The 18,444-nt window shown below is 41.0% G+C and overlaps 1 protein-coding gene across 1 annotated transcript; it reads left to right on the plus strand.

Annotated features, from left to right (window-relative positions):
- The first annotated feature begins 9,217 nt into the window (after positions 1–9,217).
- Positions 9,218–17,832, plus strand: LOC118833197 (structural maintenance of chromosomes protein 6-like). Its single transcript, XM_036740578.1, has 2 exons — positions 9,218–12,535; positions 17,755–17,832. Exons 1-2 carry the CDS (start codon positions 9,218–9,220, stop codon positions 17,830–17,832), a joined length of 3,396 nt encoding a protein of 1,131 aa, XP_036596473.1.
- Positions 17,833–18,444: the final 612 nt, after the last annotated feature.

The raw sequence follows: 18,444 nt of genomic DNA on the forward strand, positions 1-18,444 counted from the left end.
GTATGGCCAGGCAGCGAAAGCACACCCAGATTCAGTCTCAGACTTTGGATTCTTTCTTTGGTGACAAAGAAGACCAAAACATACAGCCTAAAGAAGACAACAAAGTCATAAAGCCTACAACAAAAGCCTCCAAGAAAAACATGAACTGGTCCCAGGCCATGGAAGAGCTCAAAAAGGATTTGGAAAAGGAAGTTAGAGAAGTAGAGGAAAAATTGGGAAGAGAAATGAGAAGGATGCGAGAAAACCATGAAAAACAAGTCAATGACTTGCTAAAGGAGACCCAAAAAAATACTGAAAAATACACTGAAGAAAACAACACCTTAAAAAATAGATTAACTCAAATGGCAAAAGAGCTCCAAAAAGCCAATGAGGAGAAGAATGCCTTGAAAGGCAGAATTAGCCAAATGGAAAAGGAGGTCCAAAAGACCACTGAAGAAAATCCTACTTTAAAAATTAGATTGGAGCAAGTGGAAGCTAGTGACTTTATGAGAAATCAAGATATTATAAAACAGAACCAAAGGAATGAAAAAAATGGAAGGCAATGTGAAATATCTCATTGGAAAACCACTGACCTGGAAAATAGATCCAGGAGAGATAATTTAAATATTATTGGACTACCTGAAAGCCATGATCAAAAAAAGAGCCTAGATATCATCTTTCGAGAAATTATCAAGGAGAACTGCCCTGATATTCTAGAGCCATAGGGCAAAATAGAAATTGAAAGAATCCACCAATTAGGAAGGAACAAAATATAGTTAGTCTTTCACAACATGAGTATTGTGGAAGGTTTATACATAATGATACACATGTGGCCTATTTTGAATTGCTTGCTTTCTTAGGGAGGGTGGGTGGGAAGGCAAGAGGAGAGAGAATTTGGAACTCAAAGTTTTAAAAAAAAGATGTTCAAAAACAACAAAAAAAAAGTTAAAGAAAAGGAAAAGATAGGGTTGGGAGCCAGCTTGGAAGGAGTTAAGAAAAGAGTGAGAAGAGAGAATGTGGAGGAATATATGGTAGATTGCCTTTTCAAGGGGTTTAACGAAAAGAGCAGAAGAGATGTGGAACAATAATTATCAAGAGTAAATTGATAAAGCAAGGATTTTTGAGGATAGGGGAGATATTCGCACAGCCTATAATTTGCAGTTCTAGCAGTAAATGGCCTTTGGGAAAATTGAGATTATATTTGATACCATTTGTAAATATCGATCCCCACATGAGAGAATTTCTTCTAGACTCAGTTTAAGTGAGGTGGGTTCTCCTGTCAGGATAACTGTGATATTTGACCCTTTCTGAGTAAATCAGGCCTTAATGTAAAAATACATTGAATAGTTGACATTAAGGCAAGAACTGTAAAAAGTTAAATTTGATCAAAATTACACTATATTGGTCTTGAATCAATCAGTATAGAATGCCAAAACTAAGAAGATGAATGAAGTGATTTTCTGGGTAAGATAATTTGGAGATTCATTCAGCCTGATAAGTGTCATTTGACTGGTAATACATTTTGTTTCATGTTTTAAATCCATAATTTTGTATATGTTATGATGTTTCTAAATTTTCTAGTACTGGGAATTTTGGGAAACCATTGTGTAAGAAATCTGTTCAGAAAATAATGCAATTGTGTCACTGGGAAATCAAAAGTTTTTGATATGGATGCCATGAAATGATTAATTAAGTTATTAAATCTGTTGTCACAATGTTAACACCTATCAAGGGTTTAATTGGGAATATTTTTAAAAGGAATAATTATAATTAATTACCCTGTAGGGAAAGTTGAAGGGGGTTTTGTTTTATTTTGTTTGTTTGTTTGCTTTACAAAGGACCATGAAAACGGTCTGATTTGTAAACTTGCCATGTTCCTTGGGACCTTCTACTTGGGCAAGGTCATAAAATATCATTAGCCCTGTGAAAGAGAACTTGCTAAATGTGAAATTCTAACATAATGAATTGGCTTGCTGAGAAACTGGGATCCTCTCTTCCATCCATCTGTTTCCACAATCCGGCTAGCAGCTTCTGTGTGCGTGTAAGATCCACCCACAGCCAGCACTTTGGGCCTGGGGCTTAGCACTTAGTAAGACTCAATGAAATACACTGAATTACTCAAAGCAAACAAAAGCCACACTCTTCAAGGGCACTTGTTGAACTAAGTGCTAAGGAGCCCATTTTGCTTACCAACACACAATCACAAACTCCATACCCAAAATGGAATGCTTCCCACCTGGTTGATTCTGAGCCTAACTAGGGTACACTAAGAATAATATGTAACTTTGCTGCAAGACTGGATGTTCCAAAAAGTGAACGACGATTCTTTCTTGCTCAGTTGTGTCCGACTCTTCAGGACCCCACGGACCATAGCAGACCAGACCCTCTTATCCTCTCTTATTTCCCCAAATCTGTCCAAGCTCATGCTTGTTGCTTCCATGATACCATTGATCCACCTCAGCTTCTGCTGCCCCTTTCTCCTTTTGCCTTCAGTCTTTGCCAGCACCAGTGTCTTTTTCCAGTGGGTCTTACCTTCTTGTTATGTGGCCAAAGTATTTAAACTTCAGCTTCAGTATTTGTCCTTCCGATGAATAGTCTGAATGAATGTCATTAAATATTCACTGATTAAATGTCCTCACTGTCCAAAGGACTCTCAAAAGTCTTCTCCAGCACCAAATCTACAAGTGACCTGGAACTTGGAGATGGTCAAAGAAATGCCTCCACAAACCTGCTTTGATCCATCCACAGACATGTAAGACACCATTTAGTTTTTAGCCAGTCCTGTCCATTGGCTGTCCCTGAACAAACCCAGCAGTATGCCATTTACTTAGTGAATCCTCCCCAAGATGTGAACCACACTCATTTGGAAATGACCTGCCTGGCCATAAAGGTGTGTCATCGCTACACATTCTAAGGGCATCTGGATAAGCAAGACCTGACTTCACAGCCCTACTGGACTTGTGCACCTACCCCCAGTTTCTTTCTGCCTAGTCTATAGCCACATCCTGATTCCCTTCTTTGGAAACTCACCTATACCCTCTTCAACATAGGCATTGACCTCACCTTTTATGAATTCATCAAGGCCCTGCAACTTGCCCCTTGATACCCCTGGCACAAAAAGGAAATGGAGGCATCCTGATTAGAGTTGGAGCCCTTGTGGGGACAGTCACCTGGGGAATGGCTGAAGAAGACATGTGTAAGTGCTTGAGAGATGTACGGGAGTACTTGCCAGATACCTGAAGGAGCAGATTACTGTTGCTGCCAAAGGAATTGACACCCTTGATGAAGGATAAAGAACGCTTGCCTGTTGCATGTGGATAAAGTTCTTCCATAATATCCACAAACTAATGATTGAGGACCTAGGGCATCGAGGCTAGTGACCTTGTAACAGATTTATTGCATCTCCCCAGGCCCTTTGAACAACCTGTTCTCCTGGGTTCTCCCTGATAATTGTGCCCACAGGCCTGTTGAGACTCTGATTCATTTTATCTTCTGTGTGATAGGAATTAAGGTAGTGTGGTATATTTGCACCATAGGACATGTCAGGATCTCCATGCCAAGAACACCCCTCTCTTTTTACTATTAGGAGACATCGTTTTCCAGAGCTAAGGCCCAGAGAGGAGGCTGTGTCCTGAGCTCGGTATAACAACAGTCCTTTGTGACCACCCTCTGGATGATCTCAGCCATAGCATAATCCCAGAATTGTTTCATACCATCACCAGGTGGTCTCTGAGCTTGGACAAGCACCTGTAGTACTCAAGTTCCAGTCAGGAAGTCTTACTATGAATCCAACTTTACTGTCTTCTTGTTGTGGGCGCTGCAGCTCCCTGCATATTGAGATTTGTCTCTTATGGGGGGGGGGCGCTGGAATATGTGTCGTTTCCCTCGTCTGAAATAAGAAAGTGTTTTTCCTTTAACCACATTTAGCTTTTTGGTCTTATTTTATTTTGAAAGTTAACTGTGATTTTGATAAGCTGTGTGTGCTCTCTGTTTTGTTTTGTTTTTTTTGGTAGAGTTGACGGCAGTTGGAGAGTTGCTGTGGCTCTTTGGTCATTTCTTATCAGGGGTGACAGAACTTTCAAGGCACAGGACTGGTTGTTAAGTTAGGAAAAGTTAGATTAAGATGCTCCCCTTTCCCGACCCAGATGCTGCTCCCTCTGTAAGGCCTACTTGCTCCTGATTAATTTTGTCATGGGGGGGGCGGTGTGTCTCAAAGACCGTGGGGTGAAATGTTATAAGCTCAGGCCTGGTGGTATTGAGACCATCATGACAGTTTTTCATCAAGGAAGGCTATAGTTTATAGACTCTATGTGTGGAAACCCTTATTATCAGATTAGGCCATATGGTTTTGAGATCATCATGATAGTTTCCCCTTAAGGAAGACTGTAAGCTTATAGAACCTACTCATGGAAAAATCCTAACAATAACATTTTTTGAAGGTCAGTATTGCTGTGTCCCCCAAATGATATTTTGTCTACCGCCAGCTTAGGGTTTTTTTTTTTTATCCCTGATAATAAACACACCCAAAATAATATTTTGTCCTGACCCTTGCTAGGCAACTGGGCCAGCTTGAGGGAGACTATCCAAAATCATAGTAGAAGAACCTCACTCTTAGAAGAGCCCTTTAGGGGCAGAGCCAAGATGGCAGAGTAAAATTGACTACTTGCTTGAGCTCTCCCCCCAAACCCTTCAAATACCTGTAAAAACACAGCTCTAAACAAATTCTAGAGCAGCAGAAACCACAAAAAGTGTGAAATGAATTTCAAGCCCAAGAAAACCTGGAAAGTCAACAGGAAAAGTCTATTGCACCATGCTGGGAGGGGAGCACAGTCCAGTGTTGGCCGTGCCAGCACAGATGGGCTTGTACCAAGCTTCAGGGAACTGAATCACTGGAAGCTATGATGCTTTCTTGATTTCTCAACCCACAAATGCCAAGGACAACATACAAGGTCAGTGGGAAAGGTCTGTCGAACCTGAGTGAGAGAGGGTGGTCCAGCCCCAGCCCCTGGGCGGTGGAGGTGGCAGTGGCAGCAGTAGCAGCAGTGGCTGCTTCCAGAGCTCCTGCACTGCTGATGGTGAAGGTATCAAGGGCCTGATCAGAGGGGGATTGCAGGGCTCTCTTTGCTGGCTCTGAGGAAGGATTCTCTTGCTTTTCCCTGGTTGGATCTGGGTTGCAGTCCGGGGTGGTGGTCCTGGGGAGAAGAAGAGCGCTGGTGTGGCAGAGCATATGGCTGCGCTGGAGAGGGAATCCTCCTCACAGTTCTGAGGCAGAAAAGAGTGCTTGTGGTCACTCAGACCAGAACACAGGCCAGGCCTTTGATAATACCACCTTGGAAGAACTGAAAAGAAGCTGAACAAAACCCCTGAAGTTTGGGACAGGACACCCTACAGAGTGGAAGCTGAGTATTACCTTAAGAAAGAGTTACAAAGTCAAGCAATTGGCTGGGAAATGAGCAAATAGTATAAAAATAAACACACACTATAGAACCTTACTTTGGCGACAAAGAAGATCAAAACATACAACCAGAAGACAACAAAGTCAAAGCTCCTACATCAAAAGCCTCCAAGAAAATATGAATTGTTCACAGGCCATGAAAGAGCTCAAAAAGGATTCTGAAAATCAAGTAAGAAAAGTAAAGGAAAAATTGGGAAGAGAAATGAGAGTGATGTACAAAAATCATGAAAAATGAGTCAACAGCTTACTAAAGGAAACTCAGAAAAATATTGAAGAAAATAATTCCTTAAAACATAGACTGACCCAAATGACAAAAGAGGTCCAAAAAGCTAATGAGGAGAAGAATGCTTTAAAAAGCAGAATTGGCCAAATGGAAAAGGAGGCCCAAAAGCTCATTGAAGAAAATAATTCCTTAAAAATTAGAATGAAGCAAATGGAACCTAAGGACTTTATGAGAAATCAAAAAATTATAAAACAGAACCAAAAGAATGAAAAAATAGAAGACAATGTGAAGTATCTCATTGGAAAAACTACTGACCTAGAAAAGAGATCCAGGAGAGATAATTTAAAAATTATTGGACTACCTGAAAGCCATGATCAAAAAAAGAGCCTAGACATCATCTTTCAAGAAATTATCAAGGAAAACTGCTCTGGTATTCTAGAATCAGAGGGTAAAATAGAAATTGAAAGAACCCACTGATCACCTCCTGAAAGAGATCCCAGAAGGAAAACTCCTAGGAATATTGTAGCTAAATTCCATAGTTCCCGGGGTCAAGGAGAACATATTGCAAGCAGCCAGAAAGAAACAATTTGAGTGTTGTGGAAACACAATCAGGATAACACAAGATCTAGAAGTTTCTACATTAAGGGATCGAAGGGCTCAGAACATGTTATTTCAGAGGCCAAAGGAGCTAGGATTAAAACAAAGAATCACTTACACAGCAAAACTGAGTATAGCACTTCAGGGGAAAAAATGGACATTCAGTGAAATAGAGCACAGAAGCATTCTTGATGAAAAGACCAGAGCTGAATAGAAATTTTGATTTTCAAATACAGGAATCAAGAGAAGCATGAAATGGTAAACAGGAAGGAGAAGTTATAAAGGACTTCTGAAAGTTGATCTGTTTACATTCCTACGTGGAAAGATGACATTTCTAACTCATGAGACCTTCCTCAGTATTATGCATATATGTGTGTGTGCATGTAGATAGAGATATAGGAATAGATATAGATATATAGATTTGGATTTAGATATAGATTTAGATAGATATGTGTACACAGAGGGCACAGAGCGAGTTGAATATGAAGGGATGAGATCTAAGAAATAAAATTAAGGGGTGAGAGAGGAATACATTGGGAGAAGGAGAAAGGGAGAGATAGATTGAGGTAAATTATCTCACACAAAAGAGTCAAGAAAAAGCTTTTATAGTAGAGGGGAAGAGGGGGGAGGTGAGAGGGAATGAGTAAACCTTGTTCTCATTGCATTTGGTTTAAGGAGGGAATAGCATACATACTCCATTGGGTATCTTACCCTACAGGAAAGAGGTGGGAAGAGGATAAGAGAAGGGGTGACGGGGTGATAGAAGGGAGGGCAGATTGACAGAGGGGGATAGTAAGAAAGAAACACTTTTGAAAAGGGGCAGGGTCAAAGAAGAGAACAGAATAAATGTGGGATATGATAGGATGGAGGGAAGTATAGTCAGCCTTTCATACTGTGACTCTTCAGGAAGTGTTTTGCATAACTACACATGTATAATCTATATTGAATGGCTTGCATTCTCAATAAGAATGTGTGGGTAGGGAAGAAGGGAGAGAATGTGAAACTCAAAGTGTTAAAAACAAATGTTAAAAATTGTTTTTACATGAAACTGGGAAATAAGATATACAGGCAATGGGGTATAGAAATCTATCTTGCCATATAAGAAAGTAAGGAGGAAAGGGATGGCAGAGGCGATAGAAAAGAGGGCAGACTGAGGGAAGGGCTAATCAGAATGTACGCTATCTTGGGGTGGGTGGGGAGGGGAGAGATGGGGAGAAAATTTAGAACTCAAAATCTTGTGGAAATGAATGTGGAAAACTAAAAATAAATGGATTAATTTAAAAAAAGAAAAAAAAAGAATAGCCCCTTGGAGCACATATCCCCCTATAGTGGGAGCACCCCCTCTCCTATACTTTGAGTGCCCCCTCCCCTCCCCTCCAGGGGGGTCCAGACAGAACCATTTGTATTTTCTCTCAGAGGCAAGTGTGGCCAGTAAAGTTGCTTGGGCAGTAAAGTGAGGAGCTCAGAGCTGTGCTTAAGAAAGAAGTAACCATTTGGAAGGTGTAAGAGTCACAGGTTGTTATTTTTGTCCTTCATTTTCGAGGAGGACCATGACATCAGGGAAATGATAACATGGTTTGCGGTTGACTTTGATTTGAGTGAGGGAGGGCTGTGCAAGGTCACCAGCCTCACTTTCTCCTCCAGCGCCATCTGGATCCAGTGACCAGATATTCACCAGGATGACTGGAGATGGCCCGGGATGCAGTGGGAGACCCTGGCCCTTTTAGGCAAAGGCTTTTTCATGTACTCAGTTAGAGGGAGGTAATGGCCATTCACTGAATAAGCCTCTGTAAGAAGTGAGTGCAAGGGTGGCCCATTTAATTAGAAAAAAATTAATGGTTGGGACTGGGGGCTCAGGGCCATTCCTTCTGCAGCTTTGGGTTGACTGATACAAGAAATGTTATAATAAACTTCCCTGACCAAAGCCTGTCCGTGGTAAGTGAAAATGTGCTTCAGGCCTCAGCCAGAGGAAGCATCTCAACTATCCCTGGCTCCTTGGTTGAAGGGATGATGGGGGAAGCCATGGGAGTTGAAGTCACTGGGGACACACGAGGGACACAGAGAACATCTGGGGCACAGGACAGGCGGATGGAAAGAGAGAGGAGGGACGTGCCATGTGCTCCTCGCCCGCTGCAAAACTTGGCGGGTGAAAAAAAAAAAAACTTGGCGGGTGGAGGGGGGAGCAAGGTACGGGACTCAGCACGGGCTGCAGTGGTGCAGCCCCACCCCCACTCCCCGAGCTGCAGGCTCCTGCGCGCAGGCGCCGTAGCAATCTCTGCCATTGCGGCTGCCCGAGACCTGTGGGAGCCTGTGTACCACAGACTTGGGGTCTGGGGCTGGTCGCCTCGGGGCAGTCTCTGGCTGAAGGGTGAGGAAGACCAGACCGCGGAGATCTTTAGGAAGCAGTTCGTGGACTCCCGTATTGGTGAGGAGGGGCTCCGGCATCCGGCCGGGGAACGAGCATCGGGCCTTGGCGGCCGGGCCTCTGCTGGAGGCACCGAGGAGGTCCCGCCTTGTCTGTCTATCTGCTGTGCTGGAGCAGGAAGGTAGGCCTGGGCAGCGGGCTGAGGGTCTAAAAGGAGACCCCCAGGGCTGCAGAGTCCCCTGGGACTGAGCCTCCTTGGGGAGGAAGGGGAGGGGGAGGGGGAGGAAGGGGAAGGGGAGGGGGAGGAGGAGGAGGAGGAGGAGGGGGAGGAGGAGGAAGGTTAAGGGAGGAGAAGGAGGAGGAGGAAGGGAGGAGAGGGAGGAGGAAGGGAGGAGAGGGAGGAGGAGGAAGGGAGGAGAGGGAGGAGGAGGAAGGGAGGAGAGGGAGGGGGAGGCAGAGGAAGGGAGGAGGGGGAAGGGAGAAGAGGGAGGAGGAGGAAGGGAGGAGGGGGAAAGGAGGAGAGGGAGGAGGGGGAAGGGAGGAGAAGAGGGAGGACGGGGGAGGAACAGGTAGAAGGCTCTTCTCATCCAGCAGGCCAATGGCTCAGAGAGAAGGGGGCGCCATCCCCGTGGTTGCGGAGGAGCCGCAAAGGGCCAGGCCAGGGCCAGAGGGTGATTCCAATGAGGACAAGGAGGCGGTCCTCCTCCAGAGTGTTTCTCATGGAGGGGCTGCTTCTCCTTTGGCCTCAGGGTCAGCTGGCATCATTGAGAGTGTCCAGCTGGAGAATTTCATGTGCCATGCCAAGCTCGGACCAGTGAAATTTGGGTCCAATGTCAACTTTGTGGTGGGACGCAGGGGCAAGAGTGCGTTGCTGACGGCTCTAGCCATTGGTCTTGGTGGAGAATCGCTAGGATCATCTTTGAGCGAGTTTGTGAAGGATGGAGAGCTTTCAGCCAACATCTCCATCACCTTGCGCAACACAGGGGAAGATGCTTTCAAATCTGACCTGTATGGGGATTCGATTACCGTACAGCAATGCATCAGTGTGAACGGTACTACAAGTTACAAACTAAAGGACCAAGCAGGAAACCTGGTTTGTTCGCAGAAAGCAGAGCTTATGGCCATTCTCGATCATTTTAAAATACAGGTGGATAACCCAGCGTCTATTTTACCACAAGAAATGGGCAGGCAGTTGTTGCGGACCCAACATGATAGTGACAGATACAAATTCTTTCTCAAAGTGACTGGACTTCAACAGAGGCGAGAAGAGTACTCAGAAGCTTTGGAGAGAAAAGCCAGAAGCCAGCTTGAGATAGACCAAAAAAAAGAAGAGCTTGAGAATCTCAAATGTCAGGGCATAGCTGTAGAGGAGCATGTTCAGAAGATGGTTGCCTTGAGGGAGAAATTAGAAGACTTAAAACATGAAATGGCTTGGGCACTGGTGACTGAAACTGAAAGAGAAGTTGATGGTATGGTTCATAATATAAACCTTGGAGACCATCACACTACGTTATTAAATCAGAAACTAGAGGCCTCAAAGGCTAAACTAAATGCATCAGAAAAGAAGTATACAACCATTCTTGAGAACCTGCAAATGTTAAATAAAGAAGCCGCTGAATTAGAGCCCAAATGCATTGAGGCAAAAGAAGATGCCAAGAGAACAGACAAGGCCTATTATCAAGCGGAGGCTTTCCATACTGCTTCTCAAAACGAACTGAATCAATTAGATAAATTTGCAGAACATTTTTATAACAAAATGGAAGTCCTGAAAAAGAGTCTAGAGCTAGCAGAGTTGGAAAAACAGGAAAACATTTCCACGTTGAAGGAAACATTAAAGAATTTTAAGGACCAACAAGATTCACTTGTTCAAGACATAAAACATCTCCATCAAGCTATAGAAAAAGATGGTGAAGAATGTTCTGAAATTAGAAAAGAAGAGTCTTATGTGCAACAGATACTGCATGAAGAACAACAACAGCTAAACCAATGGAAAGAGTGTAAAACCGAGCCACTGAAGCGATTTGGATCCCAGATTCCCACCCTTCTTGAAGCAGTAGATGATGCCCATAGACGAGGGCACTTTATTTTTAAACCGATAGGCCCACTAGGCGCTTGTATTCGTTTCCAAGACCCTGAATTTGCTTTGGCCATTGAGTCCTGCTTAAATGGCCTTCTTCTTGCCTTTTTTTGTGACAACCACAAAGATGAGCAAATCCTTCAAGAGCTGATGAAAAGGTTTTATCCGTTAGGCTCTCCACAACCACAGATAATTGTGTCAGCCTTTGAGTGTCAGTTATATGATGTCACAGACAGAATGGCCTATCACCCAGAATTTCCAACGGTTCTCACAGCTTTAGAAATAGACCATCCAGTGGTGGTCAATACTCTGATTGACATGAGGGGCATAGAGTCAGTGCTGCTTGTTAAAAGTAACCCTTTGGCCCGCAGAGTGATGCAAGCTCAGGAACCCCCCAAGAACTGTAGCAAAGTTTTAACTGCCTGTGGTGATGAAGTATTTGAGAACCGCTATTACTCATGTGAAGAATCACGACCTACTTACTTGGGTGATCTGGAAATAGAAATAGGCAATTTGGAGAAAGAAATAGAAAATAAAACTGCACAGCTGTTAACATTTCAGCAACATGAGTCTTCACTTGAAAAGGCTGTCAGGAAGAATCAAGAAACTATTAATAGTCATTATCAGGATTTAAAAGAAATAAAGACCAGAATAATAAATATCACTTCAGAAATAAAAGACCTTGAGGATGAAGATAAAAGTCAGTCAATAGGTCTCTCAGTTCTCCAAGAGGAGGTCCAAGCTATTAAAGAAGAGATGAAGGATATTGAGGAAGGGATGAAGGCTCAAAAAGAAGAAATGGAGAATTTAAAGCAATTGAAAATAGATGCTGAAGGGAGACATGAAGAGCTTAAGTTGAGATGTAATGAGGTTTTAGAATTCATAGAATCCTTTATGGAAGAACAAAACCAGGCTGCGTTAGAAGTGAACGTCCAACACCAGTCTGTGCTGTATTATGAAAATAAGCTCAAGCAACACTTGAATTCTCTCCAAGTGGAAAAGGAAGAGCTGGCCATGAAAGAAAGAGTACTTGAGAGAGAGACTGCTCTGGCCAAAAGCACCTGCGCTGAGCGTAAAGAAGTTACTACAACTGCCTCTGCTCTTGATGAAAAAATTACTGTGTTAAGAAAGACTATACAATCAGAAAACTACATTTATGGAAGCCAAGATGAAACAAGAAGGTATTACCAAGAAATAAAAGAAAGTTGTCTTGATCTAGCTGATAAAGTGAAGAGTCTGAAAAAGTTTATTGAAGCACTGGACGTAGTAACAAACCAGAGCTATTCAATATACCAGAATCACAGAAAGAGTCTTTCTTTACGATGCAAATTGTACTTCCACAGCTTACTATCTCAGTGGTCCTTCTCTGGGGAGATGCACTTGGATCATGAGAATGAGACCCTTTCTATAACAGTCCAGCCTGGAGAAGGGAACACTACTGCTTTCAGTGACACGCAAGCTTTCTCAGGAGGTAGACATTCTTTTTCCAACTTTTTACTCATTTTGACTTTATGGTCCGTCACAGAATCACCTTTCAGATGTCTAGATGCATTGGATGGCTACATGGACGTGAACCATCGAAAAACTGCCATGGACATGATCCTCAGCATAGCACATTTGCAGCAACACTGCCAGTTCATCCTGCTCACTCCACAGTACATGAGCTCTCTTCCTCCAAGTTCATTAATTGAAATACTCAAAATGCCAGACCCTGATGAAACAATCCTGCCTTTTCAAGCAGTCGATTCAGAAGAAGGAGGAGGAGGAGAAGAAGAAGAAGATGCAGATGATGAAGATGGAGTAGAGGAAGACAGAGAAGAGGAAGAAGAAGAAGGAGAAGTGGATGAAGACAAAGAGGATGAAGGAGGAGGAGGAGGAGGGGGAGAAGAAGAAGAAGATGCAGATGATGAAGATGGAGTAGAGGAAGACAGAGAAGAGGAAGAAGAAGAAGGAGAAGTGGATGAAGACAAAGAGGATGAAGAAGGAGGAGGAGAAGGAGAAGAAGGGTAAAAGAAGAAGAAAAAAAGGAGAAATAGGAGAAAAACAAGGAGATGGAGAAGGAGGAGGAGAAGGAGAATTAGAAGAGGGTGGACAAAAAAAAGCACAGCAGGGGCAGCTAGGTGGCGCAGTGAGTAGAGTACTGGCCCTGGAGTCAGGAGGAACTGAGTTCAAATCCATCCTCAGACACTTGACACATACCAGCTGTGTGACCTTGGGCAAGTCACTTAACCCCAATTGCCCTGCCAAAAAGCAAAAAAAAAAAAAGAAGAAGAAGGAGGAGGAGGAGAAGAAGAAAAAGAAGATTGAATTTTTACATAATTGTGATCAAACTGGCTGCTTGTTGTGGTGTTTTTGTTTTGTTTTTTTCTCTTTTTATTAGGCCACTGTTTTGTATTAAAGTATTTCAATGTTTGTTTTTCATAACTTAGTTTTTCAATAGTAAGAGAAGACTACTTGTAATATAGGTTGGTAAACAACAGATAGAGATACAAGATGCCCATGAATGAGACAGCCCACCAGTGGGAAAATTTATTAAGAAACTTCCCCATTAGCCTATGTGAGAAATAATTCATTTGGACCCCTACTCTATCCCAAATAGTATTAATCAGTTTGATATTTTATATGAATTGTATAGGGATAGATAGGTTCCTATAGTGGGCCTCAACCTTTAAAGTAATGTAAATGTAATGTAAAGTAATGTAATGTTGACTACTTGTTTACAAAGTGATGTGTGGACCTCAACCTCTTTTGGGCAGTCCCTGCAAAGGACCCAAAAAGGATGTGCACACCAGATGAATTTTCAATGATGGCTTCTGCAGGGACACTGGCCCTAGGAGGTTGGACTCGCCTAGCTGTCTGTACCCAAATTCTCTGAGCCTGAGGTAAATCTCTTTAAGCTGGAGATTGGTGAGTCTGCCTTGATTTACCCTAAATTAATTTTTAAGAAGGATCCCCAATTGGGCTAAGAGGGACTGTTTAAATTTGTGACTAATCTGTCTAAATACATAAGCAATGGAGCACTCAGATTCTATTTTTGTAAGTTATATGGCCATTATTTAAACTTTTCAAACATAGGCTACTTTTTTTTCCCTTTTTCCTTCATTTTCATTACTTTGCTTTTGTCAGTGATTCAGCAGTAGAATTGCTAGTTCCTCATTTTAAGCCAGCTAGCTGCCTAACTAATTTTAAAGCTTCCTGTTAGCAGGGTTAAAATAGATATTTTTGCTTTTAATTTTTTTTTTTGTCGAGAAGTAATTAAATCATTTTTGTTATCAGTAGAGAAATCTCTCCAACTAATTGAGGCAGAGCTCATTTCAGTGGCTCACAGAGGGGTGAGGAACCCAGGTAGAGGACCCTATGACCAGCTTCTTGATGTATAGGGCTTAGGGCAGTGAGTGATTCACTCAACGGTGCAATGATTCAGGCCAGACCCGATAGCCTTAGGAGAGAGATTCCCACCTCAGTAGTAGCTGTCAAGGCATGTGACCACCCTAGAAACAATCCTAACTTCTTCTGACTTGAGAAGGAGGCTCATTGTAAGTTGACAGAGGATCAGGAAAAGAGAAGGCTCCCTTTCATTTAGTGAGTATGGTTATTATCGCATATTCTTAGGATTAAGTCAGTCACGGACAATCAGCTAAAGTTTTAGGAAGTTTTAAAGGAAAGCTGGTATAAATGTTGCTGAATATTCACTTATAGAGGACCTTTTGGCCCTAATTGACCAGACTTAGGACCCTAGAGGTTAAGCCCAGAAATTAAGAACTGGAAGTTTTGGAGAATTTGTCAAAGTGAATCCCTGAATATTACAGTGCCTTCCCCCCTCCAAAAAAAGAGAGAATACAAAGAGTTTAGGGGATTGTTTTGGCCAAAGCGTGGAACTTTTGATCACTTAGAAAGGGAATTTTATTGAACAATCTTCAAAATCGGCTTAGAATAAAGAAACTATTGATATTACTAAAATTCTTCATCATTCTTAGTTTTTCTTCCTGTGATTATACTTTGGCAAAAAGTCTAGAAGAATGGAACTTTAACCAGCTCTTTTATCTATTAGGGACTTATTCTCAACAAAAAGTGCACTTTAAATGGGTGAACCCATTTGGCAAATTACGCCAAAACAATTTGGTATTCTCACTAAAATACATTTTCTGGTGAGATTCTAAAAGCATTAACATAATTAAGAAGCAGAAGAATTGTCTTTGCCTGACAGCAGGACCCCAGCTACAAGATGGTCATAAGTTCCGTGTTTAATAGAGGAGACAGGTAAGATCTTGACTTCAAAATCTCTTAGAGAAAAACAGAAGTTCCAGCCTGATTGAATGTTGTGTCTTGTTATATGTTCTCTGTGTGTGTGTTCATTTTGTAAATGATGACACTAACTTAGGAATAGTGGGTTCTTTACTTCACATAGAAAGGAGCCTTCTACAACTAGGAAAATCCTTCAGAGAATGGGAAATCAGTGTCTGTTTGGTCTGTGCTGTACCGTTTGTGCTTTGTGCTAACCTATGTGTTTTACGTATACCTTTTCTTTTGACATGATCAACCAAAAGAAACAGGCTGTAAAAAAAAAAAAAAAAACTTTCCCAAAAAAATCTTGAAAAGAGGACAGATCTCTTTTTCCTCTCTTTCCACCCTGGCCACGTTAGAGATTGCTGAGATGAAAGACAAATGCAGAAATTAATTGAAAACTAAGGTACAAAAACTGATTGGAAACCAAATTTGTGAAAAGAAAATGATTAATTTCTTTCATTTCTAAATTATAATTTGGATTTCTTTATAAACTATTTTGATGAACTTATGGGATACTAACAAATTCTGTAGAGTTTACTGAAATAAAAATTTCATGCATCAATTATTCATTAATGGGACCTTTAAAATAACTAGGGATTGATTTAAAGCTGTAGTTTGGATTTTAAAAACGGGCTTATTAGTCATGAGATAAGTTCAGGAGGGATTCAGTGAAATAGGAATTCAGGGAAGTGTTAAAATAAGGAAAGCTTTGGAAATAGTATGGGAATAGAAGTTAGATTAAAACTCTTGTATGCTTAAATAATTTCACAGTTTTGGAATGTAAAAAGAAACATATTTGCTAATAAGCCAGAAGAAGTTTCAGTGAGCCGAGCTCTAAGTCTGAAGTTTTGGGGAATCAGTCTGTGAAATACGTTTTAATTTTAGTGTAGAATAAAGGTCTACTTAAAAGCTGTACTTAAAGCTGGGTTAGTTTATTGCAAGAAGGGATTTTTATCATTAGAAGGCAGAATAAGGAAATTTTAGACCATCTTCAGAAAGAATAAAAGTGAGTAGGAGTGGAGATCATTTATCCTTCTGTTGTTCACTGCTTTTAAACAACCAACCTGATGGCACCAAGCAAGTCCTGATTAGGGCCCCCAGATTGAAGGGGAATCCCAGAGTCCCTCACCTCTCCACCACCACCCCCCAAAAAAAAACTGAAAGTAAGTGAAATCTAATGATACTACTGCAGTTTAAATTAGTTGTTTAGGTACATTATAACATGGAAAAAACTCATGTTGAAATCAGTTGTTTAGTTCCAAATTGTCTAAATAAGGCTATAGTCAGTTAAGGAAAGAATTGTTGAAGATAGAATTAAATTCAGGGTTTGAAAGCAAAAGGTTTGGGAGTTTTGAAAAGGAAATTCCAGAGAGGGTCTTAATCCCACTGAAATAGAAAAGGTTTAGGAATTTTTAAAGCAATGTCCCTTTTACAATTGCTACATGTCTCCTTTCCACAATCAATATAACATCGCAAAACAAGTCGAAATTTAACAAAAACTTTTAAAAATATTAACTTATTGATAGGGAAAGGATTGTTTCCTGCTCTGGTTTCAATAGCTATGCTAAAGGATTGGTAATTTAGAAAACTAAAAAGAATTGGCTCTTTGGGTAATTCAAAGAAAGAAAAAAAAACAGTAATGGGAAGTTGGGAGTGTCACCATGAATTTTGAAGGGCTAACTAAAAACAATGGATGCTTGTAAAAAACTGAGATTTAAGTGTTGTCAATAGTCACTATAAATCAGTAATTGATTGAGTTGAAAATTTCAAAGTAGGAAATTAGAAGAATTTAATCAGTCTTAGTATGTACAAGGGGATAATAAATATTTATACTTATCTCCCAGGGTTGTTGGGAGAAACACATAGTTGTGAAGTACTTAACACAATGCCTGGTTTGTGTAAAGGATGAGCACTGTAGTGTTCAGACCTTGTAGGAATACAGTCGAACACAATGCTATCCCATTTGTAGGTACTTTTTCTAATCGGCATGGAATGTTAACAAAATGGAGAAACTGTAAACTAAACATTTTAAGTATTTCTAAAAACAGACTTAAGCAACTTTCAAGACATAGAAAAAACCTGGCATGTGTTAAGCACTACATAAACTACTATGACTAGCATGAAAATGCCAGATAAAATACTTTTTGAATTGATAAGTTTGAAAGGCATTTAACTACATTATTATCACCTGATTTGTGATGTGTTAACTACAAGAAGGCCAAGAGAAGCTGTTAAAACAAGTTTATTCTTGTTTTCAATCTGAATAGTTACATTATAAATATATTTATTTGTTAGATGATTACTAGAGTATATTTTGTTTATTTACAAAACCAGAAAATAATGATAATAATAGTAAATGACTTACTGTTGTGAGAAAAGCATGGTAAAATCCTCTTAGGAGATCTTTGCCTGTAAGGTTCCTTGGGAAGAGCCCTGCTGACAGAGTACTGTGAAACTGTGCAGCACTGTCTTGTGAGGAACTAGGGCCTCTCCCATGCAAAGTGGAGAAATGAACCTTTTACAAAATAAGTGGGTGTCATTTGGGATCATTTGGAAACTCATGCAATTGTATCTTTTGATGCTATTATTTTGAACCAACTATTCACTGTGTATGAACTTGTGGTGAAGAAGTGGAAACAGCAATACAAGGTTAAACAGGTCTCTTGGGTCTGGGTGACTGCTCTGATATCATAGAGCTTTCACCAAGGAAATTGATATGACCCACTTGTCTACATGGACTCTGATGGGGGTTTCTTCTCATTGTATTCTAGAAATGGTCTGATGTTCTCCCTTTGGCTTTGTCTGCAGACCAAGGGGAGAATGATAGCGATGAATTGATGAACAGATGAAATTTGTCAATGATAGTTGTAAACAGATGGAATTTATGAATGAATGAAAATTTCTAGATGAGATGTTAAGGCTAATATATGAGAAAAAAAATAACAATTATCTAGCCCTGAGTTGTAATTAGTGAAATTTTGCTGCTTGAGGAAGAGTCTCTTGGGACTTTAACTTGCTGTTATTCTAAGTCTTGAGTCCAGGTATAAGTGTCTGAGCCCTCATAAGGCTGTTGGTTCATCATTCAAGAGAATTGCCGGGGGCCCTGAAGTCTCCCACAGGTGGATGTCTGTCCTTGGGAAAGTTGAGAGAACGACCTTGCGAAGGTGAAGGTAGGATTCTCTTGACCTATCTCCATCTTGGTAAATAAGACATTTCCCCACCTGGTTAATTCTGAGCCTGGCTATGCATCCTGTCATACAATTGACTGCCTATGACATATACCTGAAATCAAACAGAACTAATGCTGCTATGTCCCTGCCTTTCTCCTCACATAGCAAATTCCACTGATAAGGGCAAATGTAAAAGAAGATGAATCCTTTTGGTGATTTTTGATTAAGCAATATAGGCTAGTATAGTAAGATCATTTTGTATTGTCATTCAAATCACAAAAATAGAGACCA

The sequence above is a fragment of the Trichosurus vulpecula genome (genome assembly GCF_011100635.1).
Source record: "Trichosurus vulpecula isolate mTriVul1 chromosome X unlocalized genomic scaffold, mTriVul1.pri SUPER_X_unloc_3, whole genome shotgun sequence".
Classification (NCBI taxonomy): domain Eukaryota; kingdom Metazoa; phylum Chordata; class Mammalia; order Diprotodontia; family Phalangeridae; genus Trichosurus; species Trichosurus vulpecula.

Bases quoted from the DNA above. Each gene is read 5' to 3' on its own strand.
- LOC118833197 (XM_036740578.1), top strand. From the start codon at position 9,218: ATGGCTCAGAGAGAAGGGGGCGCCATCCCCGTGGTTGCGGAGGAGCCG. The intron at 12,536-17,754 runs GTGGATGAAGAC...ATTGTATTCTAG, and splicing joins AGGAAGAAGAAGAAGGAGAA to AAATGGTCTGATGTTCTCCC.